The sequence below is a fragment of the Ochotona curzoniae genome, unplaced genomic scaffold (genome assembly GCF_017591425.1).
Source record: "Ochotona curzoniae isolate NIBS_2020 unplaced genomic scaffold, NIBS_Ocur_1.0 contig_2235, whole genome shotgun sequence".
Lineage (NCBI taxonomy): Eukaryota > Metazoa > Chordata > Mammalia > Lagomorpha > Ochotonidae > Ochotona > Ochotona curzoniae.
The window spans coordinates 2,324,866-2,339,904 of record NW_024465384.1 but is presented as its reverse complement, the minus strand read 5'-3'; the positions used below and the strand labels follow the sequence as shown (position 1 = coordinate 2,339,904).

The following is a 15,039-nucleotide window of genomic DNA, read 5'->3' as shown; positions in this document are numbered from 1 at the left end:
TTCCTTCCGAGCGCCCCTGCCCACCCGTCGGCCACAGAGTCAGCCTTGGATGAGGTGTGACTTTCCTGCACTAACGTCAGACCGCCGTGCACTGGGCTTTCTTTTGGCTCCTCAGCCGCAGCCGGACGTCCCTCCTCGGCAGTGTCCTGGGCTGCCTTCCCACAGCCAAGGATGGAGAGTGGGGATTGGAAGGAACGGGATTAGGAAAGGGACATTAGCAGCAGGTGCAATGCAGGGCGTGACCCTGGGCTCTATGCAGGATTGGTGGCTCGTGCCGACGCTTCTTGATCACAGGTTGTGTTTCTGACATCTTCAATGTAGTTTCAGCAAAGGGCGCTGCCTTGATAACTTGCCCTTGTGCTGACCTTCTGCAGAGTCTCAGAATGTCTTCTCAGGCATGAGGAAGGAAATAAACCGCAAATCCTCGAAGGTTTTGCTTTTTAGGATCGTACAATTCCTTGCAGTTTGCAAGCTTGGGTTTGTGCTTACTAGTGCACTCCTGTTTGCTTTAGCTTTTGTTTGCTTCTTACTTTCCCCATAGAAAAGGCCTAACTTGAAACTGTGATTTATGGCTAATAAAGAGAATGTGATTCTGGCAGATCAAGATCATCCTTTGAGAAATCTCAGCATCTTACATGTGGGTCAGAGATGGCAAACTGGAAAGCCCAGGGGTGGCCGTGATTCAGCTGTTAAAATGCATTCAACTTAGTTGTCAGGAGTTACAAACTCAGAGGCATGCCAGGAACATCTAACTGTGGTCTATTCTAGAGGAGCCTGCTTTCCTACCAGCCCAGGCCTGCATTCACACGAGTCAGCTCTGTGCTGGCTGCTGCTCTGAGACAAGGCAAGCTCTGCAGTTTGTTCCCGGCCCCATCCCTCCCTGGTGCAGTCCTCAGCCTGCTCTAGGAACCCACCTCTGTTACTTCCTGGCCCCTGCAGTAGCAATGGAATTTGATGCCTTTGCCGGAGAATTTTTTAAAGTTTTACTTTCATTTTTACCATAGTTGCTGTTAGGAAACCCCAGCCTTTGGTTGTCGGATGCTTTCCTGTCTGGGTCATTATCAGTAGCCTACTTGCTGGGGTTGAAAGATGTAGTATGGAAACACATGCTGATGCTCAACGCCCCCGGCAAGTTTATAGGAGCGATCATGACTTGGAATGGCTGACAGCCAAGCTGTATGCCTACATGAACAGTGGCTGCTCTTCCTGCCTTCATGATTCAAGTCCTCTTGGTCTAGGCCCTTTTGCAAGGTATCCTAAAACGACTATTCCAGAAGCCACCTTAGTCATAATGATCGGGACACGTGCCTTAGACAGAACTTCCCAGGAGACTTTTTCTTTTTGATATTTCAAACACTACCTCCTAGAACTTAAAAAAAAGAAATAGATAAGAGCCATAAATATCATTCCTGCTGTATTTTAACTTGACAAGTAATATGCCAATCAGATTAAAAGTTAAGAGTAAATATTAACGACAATAGCTATTTTCATTTCTGTGTGCCTGACTCTTGTTTGCATGAATATGTATTTATCTCGTTAATACATTCTTGAGCCATTGACATATCATCAACATCCCCATGCTTCTGCCTGGTCTTATTTTATGTTGAAAGGCTATTGTCACGCTGGCTTTGACATCAGGCGGTGTACACCAATCACCTCTTCCCTCTGGTTGTCTGCTAAGTGTTCCATTAGTTGTTATGTTCTCAAAGGCTGCTGGGGATGTTCTTGTGCATTTGGCATCTCATTAGTTCAGTTTCTTCTCAAACGGGAACCAACTGGTTTAAAACTGAACCACCCTGATGTTGCTTGGCTCCATTTTGATGTTGCTGTCAGAAAGGATCCATGAGGGCACTTGAAACCCCACCAAATGCTCTTCCTGTTGTCACTCATTCCAGTTCTTCGTGTGTGTCTCCTACCCACCACACACATTGCACAGCTCTCTGGCTGCTGAGCTTACACGAGTGGAAGGACCAGCCTGCCACCTTACGTTCTTTTGTTTTGGAAGATCAGAGACTGTCATCGGCTTTTCCCAGGATGACTACGTAAAAGATGAGAGCTTAAGATTAGCTGGGATTCAGAATCATGACAAGCCTAGGAAATCACTGTAATGACTACCTAATGTGCTTTATATATCTCAACATTTATTTGAATTTTAAGTAAAAGAGGGAAAAATAAGAAGTTTTTCTTATACTTTGAAGAACTTTAAATTCTGTATCTTACATCCAACAAAATTAATCCTGAATGCTTTCTTTCTGATCAGTCCAATAGCATTTTCTAAAAAATCCTATTAAATGGATTACTATAGAAACTCTGCACACCAAACTTATTTCATGAACACTTGCCTTTTCAGTAGTATTTTTTTATTAGCTGAATTATTTTTTGTGATGTTTTTATTGTAGAAAATGTTTTCATTAAGCTGAGAGAAGGAAATATGCAATATAAAGCCAATCCTCTATTGTGTGCAAGAGACATCATGAACCCATAGGAAACGGTAGCTTTTATGAGCATTTTTTATTTATGACCTTAATATAAATTATTGATTATTATGAAATGTGTTCGCTAGTAACAATATACACTAATCATTTTTAAAGGACAGTTGCCTCTTTATTTATGAGAGTGTTTTGTGACAAGCTTTGTCCTCTAAAATATAGTTTTAATATTTTCTTACATGACTTTAATTATTCTTACAGGCAAATATAGGTTATTTTACTGTTGGGGAGCATTGAAGTCATTATATAAGTAAAAATTAAATGAGTTTAATTTGCTTTTTATCTTTCACTGGAAGACTTGAGAGGTACATAAATAAATCTTATGTAAGAATTTAGAGCATGGAATATGTGACTTACCCTCCCAGAGTTGTGTTTGTGCTGGCTCCGTGTCTGTGAGGCAGGCAGCAGAAAAGCTCAACATCCAACCACGCAGGGTCTCATTTCTGAGGATCCACTCTCAGATGATACTGACTTTCAAACGCGGACGTCTGCACAGACCAAGCGGTGCACTGCCCCAGCTGATATGCTGTATGGTGAGGCCCTTGTGGGGGAACCTCGGGCCCTGGTCTTCCCCTTTGGCTCAGCTCCTATGGCCTCAGGCCCTGGAGTGCCAGACTTCCTGGAAGGCCACACTTGGCTCTTTGCCCTTGACTTCATCCCTCTGCTTCTCTGAGACACCAGTGTGTCCTGCGTACCCTTCTCAGTGTTTGCAGTCTCCGTGGCCAGTGAGACTGAGAGGGGGCCTGACAGCTCTGATGCCCTTGAATCCGGAGGGACTCTGTAGTTGTCAAGGAGGCGGGTAACTAGGCAGGAGGCTGTGTGTCTTCATACAACCCTTAGTGCATTCATGTTTTGCCTTCACTACTTACGCAAGTCAAGTCACCGTAATCAAACAGTATCTTATCATTTAACCAAAAGGTGAAAGTGGCCAATCAGAATGTACGGGAGGAGTCTGTACCATTCACAGGCATGGGCTTGTGCTGGTATTTCTGTCTTGAGCATCTGACTGCAATGCATGAACAGAGCATGTCCCTGTGGAGTGGCGTCCCAGTGCTCCACTCCCTGCCTTCCATGTGGGAGCTTTCCTCGTGGGTGTTTAGCTTTCTCCTAATGTTTCCAGTCCCTCCTTCTTTCCCTCCTTCTTTCTCTGGAACTAAACTGAACTGCTGTGAGAGAATGGTGTTATGTTGAAGTCTGAGGCTTTTCTTCTGTGTGCTGACTTCTAAAGCAGCTTACAGAAGCATGCTTGCTTTACATGCAAAAGTTTGCTGTTAGACGACGATACACAGAGATGTGTCCATCATGCAAAATGGCTTCTGCATTTTCTTTAAGTCAGACCAGTGGACACGGAGTGGTCTGCTTCTTGCTTGCACTGCCAGTCCTATGTTCCTTAAGCACGTTTCTCATTCACTGTTTTCGTCAGGATTGGATGAATTTTATTTACCAAGGACTTACCGTGCATCCGGCTCCTTGAGCACCTATTAGGTGTCAGATACTTTTGGCACTTGATGTACAATGGTATTCATGCAAAGTGCCACCCCTGTTCCTCAAGACACTCGAGTGTAATCAGAGAGACAGGCAGGCACACAAGCAGGGAGATGTTTCCTTGGCCTAAATGAAGGAGGCTTGAGGTTCAGAATGCTCCTGGGTAAGATGCGAGTGTTGGGCAGGTGTTAGTGAGAAGAGCTTTATAGGAAAGGAGGGCAACTTGTGCAAAGGCTACAAGTGTGGGCTAGAGCCTGGGGCAGGGCTTGAAAAGGATGGGAAATGAGACTGGATTGGTGGTTGGGGGTGCAAGGTGAGGGCAGGGAAGCAAGGGGCTGAGAACAGTGGACCAGATTATTGAGAGTAGCATAGATTCCATGGCAGACTGACAGCTTATAGAGTCAGGCTCTCATTATAAAAGCATCTTGACAGCAAGGTGGGTAACATGTAGGATAAAGTGCAGGCAAGTACATGGGCAGACATTTGGCACAACAGTTAAGACAGCTCCCGGGAAGCCCACGTCCCATATTGGGTTGCTTGTGTTCAGGTCCCCACTCTGCTGATTCCAGCTCCTGCTGGTGCACACCCTGGAATGGCTCAAGTCCTGGAGGCCTTGCCAGCCATTAAGGGGTGTGGATTGAAGTCTCCTGGCTTGTTGGCTTTGGCATATGGTCCATCCCTAGCCATTGTAGGCAACTGGGGAGAGACTCAGCAGATAGAAGGGGTCTATCTATCTATCTATAGATAGATAGATAGATGATAGATATAGATAGATATAGATATATATATAGATATCTATATATATATATCTTTACCTTATATATATCTTTACCTTCCAAATAAGAAAAATAAGCTAATTTACAAAAAAAATTAGTAAAAATTAAGTAAACCAGTATAGAAACTAATAAAATATGCAGCTGATAGAGGCTAGGGATGGGAATGTTCACAGCTGTTGTGTCAAGTTGGAGAAGTCAGCTTGTTTGGAGATGCAGGTGTCTTGCTTGTGCTCGGCCTGCTCCTGTTGCCTGTGCTGCTTCGTGTGTGTAAGTCAGTGAGTGCCCTTTGGACTTCTTTCCTGAACTCACAACCCAGTGCTCTGTGTGCTGTAAAGTGCTTTTCCTGTAGAGGCCCTCTGGCCGCTTCCCCGTGTCATTGCACTTTCTCACGAGACTCTATTCTTGACCACGGGAGGCATGAACAGTATTCTGTTGAGTCCTCAAGTTTTTAGACTTGTGTTTTCTCCTGATGTAGGTTCCATAGAGTTCTCTCCTGTGGAGGAAGACCTGAGCATGTCCTGATGCTGAAGAACTTACTGAATTTACTCTGGAAAAAAGAATTTTTTTTAACATTAACTTATAAAATGACCAACCACTAATTGAAAAATATTTTTTCTATGAGTGTTTTATCCTAGTGTAGTAAGCAGTTAAAAATGGGTTCAGATCTCCAGATTTTAGTGAATCACTCATTCTGCAAGGGTCTTTTATGTTTCTGTTGGGCTGTACTTTATGGTTAAAATGTATGACAACCCTACCATTCTTGAGTAAATTCAGAGTTTCCTCAAATGGTACCTTTACTTTTAGAGGAGCTCTTTTATTTGAGAATAACCTTGAATTAGAATATACAGTGTTAAGGATGCCATCTGAAACAGCTGTTGATTAGCTGTTGCTGTAACAAGAAACACCCAACTGAAAACTGAACAGTAAAGGAATTGATCTCAAGGTTTCCCAAATAGCTATACTTGACGTTGGTCAAGTAAGAATTCAGTATCCTCAGGTTGAGGCATAGTTTTGGTTTTCACTCAGATAACCAATTTCATATAAAAGTATTGTGGAATCTTAAGATAACCTTTCCTCTAACCTTTCTTCTTTTCTCTTACAAAGCGTGGAAGCTGTATGTGTCACATATGCAGGCCTGGCTGTTGTGCACATACAAATGCTACGAGATCTTGTCCAGGTGGCATTCGCTGCCCCAGCCGTGGTCCCCTGCGAGGCTGTCAGTTTCGGGAGTCAGTAACTCGGCTTCCTTGGGTTTTCTGTCCTCTGGCACATAGTAAGCCTTCAGCTCGTTAGATAACTGGTCATTGGCCCACGTTTTCTACAGTAGCTCCAAGTACACAGTGTATTTCAGCTGTGGTTGGACACAGGTGATGCAGTAGAGTCTGTATTGGAAGCACAGGAGACTCTTGGAAAACAAGGTCAGTTACTCATATCTGCCCCACTTTTTTTACACTAAAATAAACTTAATTTTCATTCTATTTTCACAAACTTTTTGAAGTATTATCACATAAACATATAGGCTTTTCTGTCTTTATTTTCTTTTATTCCTTTTTATTTTAAAAAGCAGTTTCACAGTACTTTTTTCAGGAGGGTAATGATGGTTCAAAATTCAGAAAGTGGAGCTGGCATTTTGATTCAGTAAGTCAGCACCTGGGACCCACACCGCATCCTGTAACAGAGTGTCTAGGTTCAAGTCCTTCCTCTGCTTCCAGTCCGGCTTCCTGCTGACGCACGCCCTGAGAAGCAGCACGTGAAGGCTCGAGTACTTGTCTGCCATCTGCATGGGAGACTGGATGGATCTCCTTCCTCCTGACTTGGGCCTGACCCAGACCTGGCTGTTGCCGGCATGTGGACTGTAAGCAACAGATGGAAGGTTTCTCTTGTCACTCTGCTTTTCAAATAAATAAACATCTTTTTTTTTTTTTAAAAAAAAAAGGAAGCTTAAAATATTTCCATGTGTAAGACAGAACTTTTTGCCAAACGGTAAAATGATGGCTACAAGAATGTTTGGCTTTGTAGACCAAAGCTGTCTGGCAGAAATGTAGCATGAATGTAAACTTTCATAGCCACATTAGAGAAAAGTAAAAAGGAGCGTATGAACTTCATTTTAATATTTTATTGAACACAGCGTATCCATAATAGTTTCATCTCAACATGTAATCCGTCGGAGCACACGGGGAGAGCTGGGCAGTGCCTTTGCTTACTGGACCTTTGAGAGGCAGCGTGTGCCACACACTCATGGGACTCCCTCTGATCACCGCCTCCCCTGCTTCCGGTGCTCGGGACCTGTCCTGAGCGAGTGGCTGTCGTGCCGGGGGAACTTACTTACCTATGGTTTTAAGTAGGCAAAATGTCTGCACAGAATCTTTTTTACTAGGTATTACCTTGATTTTGAAGGATTTAAGGTGACTCATAGAGTTTTTCTTTTCAACTGGCTGTGTAAATTGATTCTGCTTTGTACTTAGATCCCTGTAATGTACATGTCCTCCTGTTACAGGCATTTGGGGAATGAGCCAAAGGAAAACTCTCATTCATTCTCTCCCTCCCTTCCTCCCAGACACTAACCTCTATGTCACTCTGCCTTTTAAATACGTGAGTCTATTAATTTTTAAATGAAAAGTTTATTTTGGTGCAAAGAATTTGGTAATCCCTGTGTGGTTATCACAATGCTCATTTTCCATGAAGTTCTTGGAGACCTCCCACAGGAAGCCAAGGAAGCCACTGGTCGGCTCACAGTCCTCCTGCCCACTGATGCTCGTGAGCGTGAAGGGGATGCCAGTGAAGGAGTCCTGGAGAGACTTCTTCCGGCTTTGAGGCTCTCTGGTGCTAGGGATCCAAGCTGTTCCCTGTATCACTTGGTCTAGAGAAAAATAGTATCTCAGCACCACACAGTTAAGCTTCCAAGGCAAAGTCTGACTCTCGGGCCTACCAAAGCTTCTAATGTGTCTGTGTGTTAGGGACTAAGTGTCCAAAGCAGGAAGTGCAGAGTTCACACCTGGCCTTTCCTGCTCACACAGGTGGGGTGTAGGTGCCGTGAGTACGCACACACTGCCTCATGAGCCTGGGCACCGCTGATGGTGTTCAGGGAGGCTGCTGTGGTGCCCGCCAGCAGGCCCACGCTGCCCTGGGCCATTGTGAGCAGTCTGGGGGCATGCACTTTTCTCTAGTCTGTGCCAACCCTAGATTCAGGGGCTCTTCCAAGTTCCAAGGGCACTGAGCAGCATCTGTGGCCAAGAGCTCAGCCCAGCCATGGGAGGCCCCCTGTTCATTTAACTGACTGAGTGGAAATGTAGTGTTTACGTTTAAACTACTTAGAGTGACCTAGGAGTTAAACAGTGTATTCGCAGTGGGACAGCAAGGTGCCTCTGGCCAGTCCCCTCCCTGCATGGCCTTCCTGCCACACCCATCTCCTTGGCCAGCTGATGTTCATGGCTGCTTCCCCAGAGCATTCTGATTCAAAGGCCAGAGAGGGAAAAGGGGAAAAAAATGCAACTCAAAATGGGCAGCCTGATCCCTTCCTGCCTTTACTTTCGAAAGCATGAAGTCATCAAGATGTCACAGAGCCATTCCATTCATTGTCCTTTGTCACCTCACAGCCAGCAGTTCAGTCACTGACAGGCGCTCAGCATCATACAAAGAAGGATTTTTGTACGTGACACATGACAACAACTTTATTTTGCCTTTTCTCATTAACTACACCCAACAGATGTTCCTTATCTGTTGCCATATATACATGTTGTGTCATGTCCACGAGCCCCTCTCCCTCCAGAGGGCTGTTCTGGGTCAGCATGAGGCAGGGAATGTTCTCAGAACATGGGCTGGCTTTCATCGTTCCTCTTATAATTATTTTAAGGAAACAGTTGTGCGTAAGTTTTAAAATTTGCATTTAAAGATAAGCCTGAAAATACACTTACCTTCCAGAATGATGATCTAAAACAAGACTGTCGTTTCAACTAAACTTGTGTTTAGTGACTGTACACACTGGATTTGTTTCATTTTTTAGTTGAAGGAGCTGATGTTTCCTTCTAGTTACAAACTGGTCAACATTGTGGCATGGGAGTTAAGCCTCCACTTGGGGCTCCTGCATCCTATGTAAGAATGACCCTTTGAATTCTGGCACCTCTGTTTCCCATCCAGCTTCCTGCTGATGCATCCTTGGAGGTAGCACATGGCAACCTAAGTACTGGAACCCCTGCCATCCACATGGGAGACCCAGCTGGAGCCCTGTGCTCCTGACTGTGGCCTGGCCCAGTCCTGACTGCTACAGGCGGCTAGAGAGAGCCTGATTGGAAGGAGGGTGAATCTCTCTCCTCTCTCTCTGTCCTAAGCTGTACTTAAGATCCTGTCTGACTGTGCATAGGAAATCAGTGTACATCATGGCAACAGAGACTAGGAAGTTAAAGTAGGAAAGGGTGCCATTCGTGTTGTGCCCAGTGGTGCCCACACCCCACACAAGGCTGCCCCAGTGAACCTGCCAGCTGTCTCTGATGCCCCAGGCAGTCCTGGCCTCCTCACTTTTCATAGCTTCCTTTAAAAACCAGTGTAGCACTTGACCCTGAATAGGTATTTCTGCAGTAAGCCATTGTGTAACAACAAGAGAATCAGTTAAACAGAAACTTTTCTCTCTTTTTATGCGCTACTTGACATCCAAAGCAAAAAGAGGTAAGTTGTCTATAAGATTGTAGGTTAACTGTGTTCTCCTAAGTAGATGTATTCTGAACAGCTTTGCTTAAGTGAAATTTCCAAGAATCAAATCCTTTGATTTTTAGGAAGCTTGTTATTATGAAATCTTTTTCTTTCTTTTTTTTTTTTTTTTCCTTTCTTTCTTTCTTTTTCTTTTTTTTTTTTTTTAAAGGAATAAACACTTTCTGTGAGCTTGGATCTGAGAACCATCCAGTGTTTACACTTGCTGCCTTTCCTTTGCCCAGCTGCGCTCACAGTTAGGGTGCTTGCTCTGGCGGGCATGGCACTTGTGACTCATTTCCCCTAGAAATGTACATTACAAGTCATCATGATTTCTTCTCAGAGTAAACACACTAAGAAACCACCGACCTTGGTGAAAGCCTATAATTGTCAGACCCATCAGTTTACAGAGGCTACTCTGAACCCCTCAGAATACATTGGAAATGAACAAAAATAGAAAATAAGACAAACACATCGCAACGAGTTGTGTCTCACATTATTTCTTGTTTCTGATCTGTCATTGTATTTGATCCTTTTAGTGAGCTGCTGATTGTAGTTTGTTTAATGTATTTCTCTTTTGTTCCTTTTTGATGATGAATTCATTTTGATATCGCAAAGGGGTGGCCAGGCTTGCTTTGATTTGCACTGTGGATAACTTGACTTAACAAGAGCAGATCACCCTGTCAGCTCACGTTCCCTCCTGGCCAGCCAGTGTTGCTCTGGAAAGGGCCCTTTCTGACCCAAGAACTGTTGGGTTGGTCAAAGGATCTGGTAGCAAGTAGCCTTTTGCCTCTTCCTGCCTCCTTGTGGATCCCTCCTCATTATAAATCTCTTTTCTTCCCGCTCAAGCTGTCAAAAACACACATGGTTATGGATGAACTGTAAATTGTTCGGAAGCAGAAAAATCAAGTGTACAAATGGGCATTTTCGTATTTCTTTTTTTGTGACCTTTGAAAGAAAAGAGAAGTTTCTGCGACTGTTGTGCAACTAGGAAGCAGGGGCCAGTTGGCTGTCGATGGGGGCTGCTACAAAGCCTGATAGTGCTCCCTTTGCTGCGTCCTGGCTGGTGCTGCCGGGACTCTATGCTGAACTCGGCAGGGCTGGCACCTCTGCTCTTGACCCCAGGGTGAAGGCAAAGCCAGATGCCCACAATGACTGTCCCAGGTTTTACCTCAGCAGATGAACACTTTCTGATGTTTCCGCCATGCCGCGTTTTATTCTCTGGAATGTTTAATAAACAGTAATTGTTTCTAACAAAGAAATAAACCTGTTATGCAGTTGGCTGTGTTAAACACTGGTATAACTAAGTCTCAAGTGTTTGGTGGATTAGAGATTAGCAGCCCTGCAAAGTTGAAAATGACTCAGTTGACCTCTTGCTGGGATCTCTCAGGGCAGACACATGCCTGACCCTCAGGGATGGGATAGCCAACTCTGTGTGTTTGATTATAAAATGCTAAATGTTGTTCACAGCTGCCATTTCACTAATGTCAATGTACCATTCAGTTGGTTAAATTTTAAAACATCTTCCTCTAAATGCTGTTAATACGAATGTAAATGTTTCTATCTCACGTGGTCATATTTATTTACGTAGTATTGCTATCTCAGATTTTTGCTTTTGCTGAATTCTCTTCTCTATATGACTGTGTTTGCAGTCTATGTGTTAAGAAGTCCATAGGACAATTTAAACATTCAAATGGTTATTACAAGCAGAATGTGTTTTGATGCTTCTTTCCATTAACTTTTGTGTTATTTCACTAACACACCATCATTTTGTAGATTTAGTGAGGAATAATTTAGTACTCATGCTTTTCGATATCTCTTAAGTAATGGCTATTAAAATTATTTTCAAGATTTGTACATTAGAATCTCAGAACACCCTGAGAAGAACAGTTGATGATCTGATATGTCTAAGTTAATTTTAAAATCTATAGCAAGCTGTAGTACTTTCTCCTTCTGATTCCATTTGTTAGAAGGGTGTTGTTATGGCAACTGGTGTGCCTCAGTTGTCATCCCCTGCTTCTTCACTGGATCCATCCAGCCCTGGCCTTAATGAGGTGTTAGGTAAGACCTGCAACCCAGGATCCTCTCAGTGTTAGAAACCCAGTAGAGCCAGGGCAAACTGCTATAAGGAAGCCAAGAATTACCAGGTAGGATCCTGCAAGACCTCACCAGCTGCATGGGCAGGCTGGGAGAGCAGACACGGCATAGGAGTGCAAGGCCCAGGGGCTGTGCAAGAAATGCCGAATAGGAGCTGCTTTCATTCAGAGGGGACAACATTTCAGATGAGTACAGCTGTCAGGGAACCATCTTGCCAAAATGAATCCAGCACACAGTCTGTCCTGCCTTTCTGTTTTCTCATTGCCAACAGCATTCACGGTGTTCTTGAAGGTCCCCCATGACTACCTCCTTTCCTCATCTAGTAGGTAGACCCCAGGATATGTGCCCTCATGTACCCTCACTTGAAACCCTTACAAACCATGCAAGATAGAGATGTACTGTTCTAATCCAGAGGCTAGAACTGAGGCTCAGAATAATGCAGTTACTTCTTTAGTAACTTCTTAGTTGCTGGTTGGTTGAGCTGGAGCTGGATACAGGCGTGTCCCTAATGTACCCTAATGTGCCTACTGGGATGGAAGAGAGAGGCAAGGAAGAGGAGAGCTAGGCACCACAGGAGCCTGCTGCCGGATAGTTTTCCTGTCCCCCAGTCCCATGAGGCTTTGCAGAAACCGCTTCCCAAAGGACATGTCCAGATGCACAGAGTGCCTGTGTTTGGGGAGCCTTTGTAGCAACGCAGTTTTTCTATCTCTGCCCAGATGCAGTGTGCAGAAAGTTGTCTACTTTTGTAAGTACTTAAGTTTCACTTTCTTCCATCAGTTTAGTTTGGCCCAACACCATGGATTTGGTCATTATCCCCTCCCTCCAGCATACATTCTGCTGAGCAGAAAGCCAGCTGCGAAAAGCAGCATGAACTCATCAAGAACAATGCAGGCTAGCTGGACAGCCCTAATTCTCTGCCTTGTACAATCAGGGAGAGCAGTAATACCGCATACCTGACCTTTGCTTAACAATTAGCAGGCCCATGTTAAAACTCTGGAGATAACTGCAGAAATCAGTTCTGCATAATAATGCACTTGTTTGGATTCAAATGTGGTAGATGACACATGGCAGTGGGTCCAGATTCATTGATGGAGAGTTACACAGTGTGGCCCCTTCTCACCCTGGGCCCAGTTTGAGTTGCTAATCTTAATAAGTCATATATCACAGTCCTGATGGTTGAATTTCCATTTCTTATGAGAAATGGAAGAGGAAGCCAGATGCTAGATGGCAGAGTGGGATTCAGTGGTGGCAGTGGGTAGGGAAAGGCAGAAGGCATTATGGGTTAGCACAAAGATGAAGGGATCCCCAGGGAACACTGGGATTCTGAAGTCCACAGTACAGGATGGTGGGGCTGTGAGTCAAGCCCACTCAACCTGAGACAGCAGTGTGATGTCACTGCTGCCAATGCCATGCTACTTTCTGCAGCATCCATAGAATCGGGATGTACGAGGGCAGACCAGACTGAGCCATTCTGTTGTCCACCAGCCGCACCCTGCTCGCATGCCACACCCCTCCATACACACACCTGCTGTCTGCAAGGATCCGCACTCAGGTTGGGTGAGAAGCTGACATGCCTGCAGAGGGAGAACTTGGATTGTTTGGCCTGAAGAGCACTCAGGAGGACATGAGGAAGTTTTTTGGAGTGCATGTGCACTCTGTGGTCCCAGAGGGGGCGAGATGGTACAGAAGGTAGGGTCTCAGGAAGAGGTAGGGATGCATAGCTCTTAGGTGAGAGAAGACCAAAGGGTGGGCTGCGAGCCATGCAGCAGGTGACATTGGCCACTGTGAAGGCCTGCTCTGCTGCCAGTCTGGGCCCTGTGCCAGCCTCAGCCCTGCTGCTCAGTGTGGCTGGGTATGGTTCCGCATTGCAGCTTCATCAACACCCACTGCTGCCACGTGGGCCCAAGCCCACCCAGCTGGGCTCTTGTCTCCTACACTGGTCTCTGCCTTCTTTCCAGAACAGCCACACAGAGGCTCCTGGAACTCTGCAGATATTGGATTTTAGCATGGAGTGGTTTCAAAATGGCAGAGGTCTCAGAGAAAACCATTTGGTGAGCTCCATCTCCCTGTCAGGCAGACACATGCCTCTTGGCCTCCTCTTTTTGAAAGCTGGGTAGGAGTCCAATCTTGTACCGCTCATCTTGCATGCTGACAACTTCTCTCTTCCTGGTTCCTATCCCTCATCACTCTGAAAGAAGACAAGAGAAAGAGTAGAAAATAGCACTTGGCATCTGAAACGTCTACACTTGTACCTTGGTTTTGCTCCTTCCTGGCCATGTGACCTGGGCCAGTCCAGGTACATAGAGGTATACTTTTGAGGAGAGTATCCTGGGGTGCCATGCTCTGTGTTTCTGGTGAGAGAGATCATGAGCGAAGTTAGAGCGAGTTAACCTAAAATGTGTGAGATTTTGACACAGTCTCGGATGCCAATGCAGGAATATCCTCAACACAGGAACAGTGGAAATAAGAACTACAGAATATTGCGAAGACTTGGACCAGATACCTAGTGTTTTGGGAAGATGCCTTCCTGCTGGGTCAGTGACTTCTCGGCTCTGCTGTCTCCTGCTGACTCTACACCTTCCTGTCTCAATGGGATGCTCTTCCCATGCAGACCGGACAAACCTAGGGATGCTTGGAGCTCTGACCTCCCTGAACCTGCTGCTGGGACATTGACAATCTCTTGAGGTCCTGTGATACTCCTCAGGCCTTTCCCTGCAACCTTCAGCAAATCCTGGACACTTCAAGTAAACCTGTATGTTTATGAGAAAGTGTCTCATTACAATTAGTTGACACCAGCAGCTGTGTGGGCTGCCGACATGCAGTAGGGCTTTGTTGGTGCCAGCTTCAATGGCACAGGGTGCAGGAAGCATTCCTCAAACACCCAAGCTTAGCCGAGCTGGGTTAGGCTCAGTTTATCTCTGCATGTCCCCTGTCACAGCAGCCATCAAACCCTGCATTCCACTGCCACCTCCGCCTCATGGTGGACTTTGTCAGGTTCCTTCCCTGAATCCCCCTCTTCCTTCCTCTGTAAAGAAAGTCAGAGGAGGGCCAGCCTGTTGAGTGCCTGCACAGAGTCTGACACTTGGCACACATACATAGGCACTGGATGCTCTCATAGTTGTCACCTCCCATCACCATCAATGCCATGTCATTGCCATCCTCCCCATCAGCCACCGCTAGCATCATCGTGCCTCCTCCTTGCAGCTGGCATCAGGTGTCTGTCTCAGTCAAGCAGGGCCTATCTTCTCGCTGCTTCCTTTTTGTGTCTTAACACAGTTTCTGACTCCCAGGGGGAGTGTCCTGACTTGACTGTTGAGTGGCAGAAAGAGCCCTTGCCGGCTCAACAGCGGCTGTGGCTGTGAGGGTTCTGCACCAAGTGCACCCCCTCTCCCACAGCGGGGTGTGCAGCACAGGAGCTTCCAGACTGAGCACATCAGGAGCATCTCAGAGGGCCATCCAGCCCCTGCATGCTCAGGTGCAGGTGCGAGCATCTGCCACATGATGGGGTG

The 15,039-nt window shown here is 45.6% G+C and overlaps 1 protein-coding gene across 3 annotated transcripts in view; it reads left to right on the top strand.

Moving 5' to 3' along the window:
- The window catches only part of BICD1 (BICD cargo adaptor 1), a 156,828-nt gene that overhangs the window by 132,837 nt on the left and 8,952 nt on the right, over positions 1-15,039 (top strand). Inside the window, exon 9 of one of the 3 annotated variants that reach the window (XM_040972214.1) lies at positions 9,404-9,412. The exons of the other annotated variants lie outside the window; for them this stretch is intronic. Coding sequence (XP_040828148.1) covers positions 9,404-9,412 — 9 coding nt within the window. The remainder of the gene's footprint in view (positions 1-9,403; positions 9,413-15,039) is intronic. 3 annotated transcript variants of the gene reach the window in all.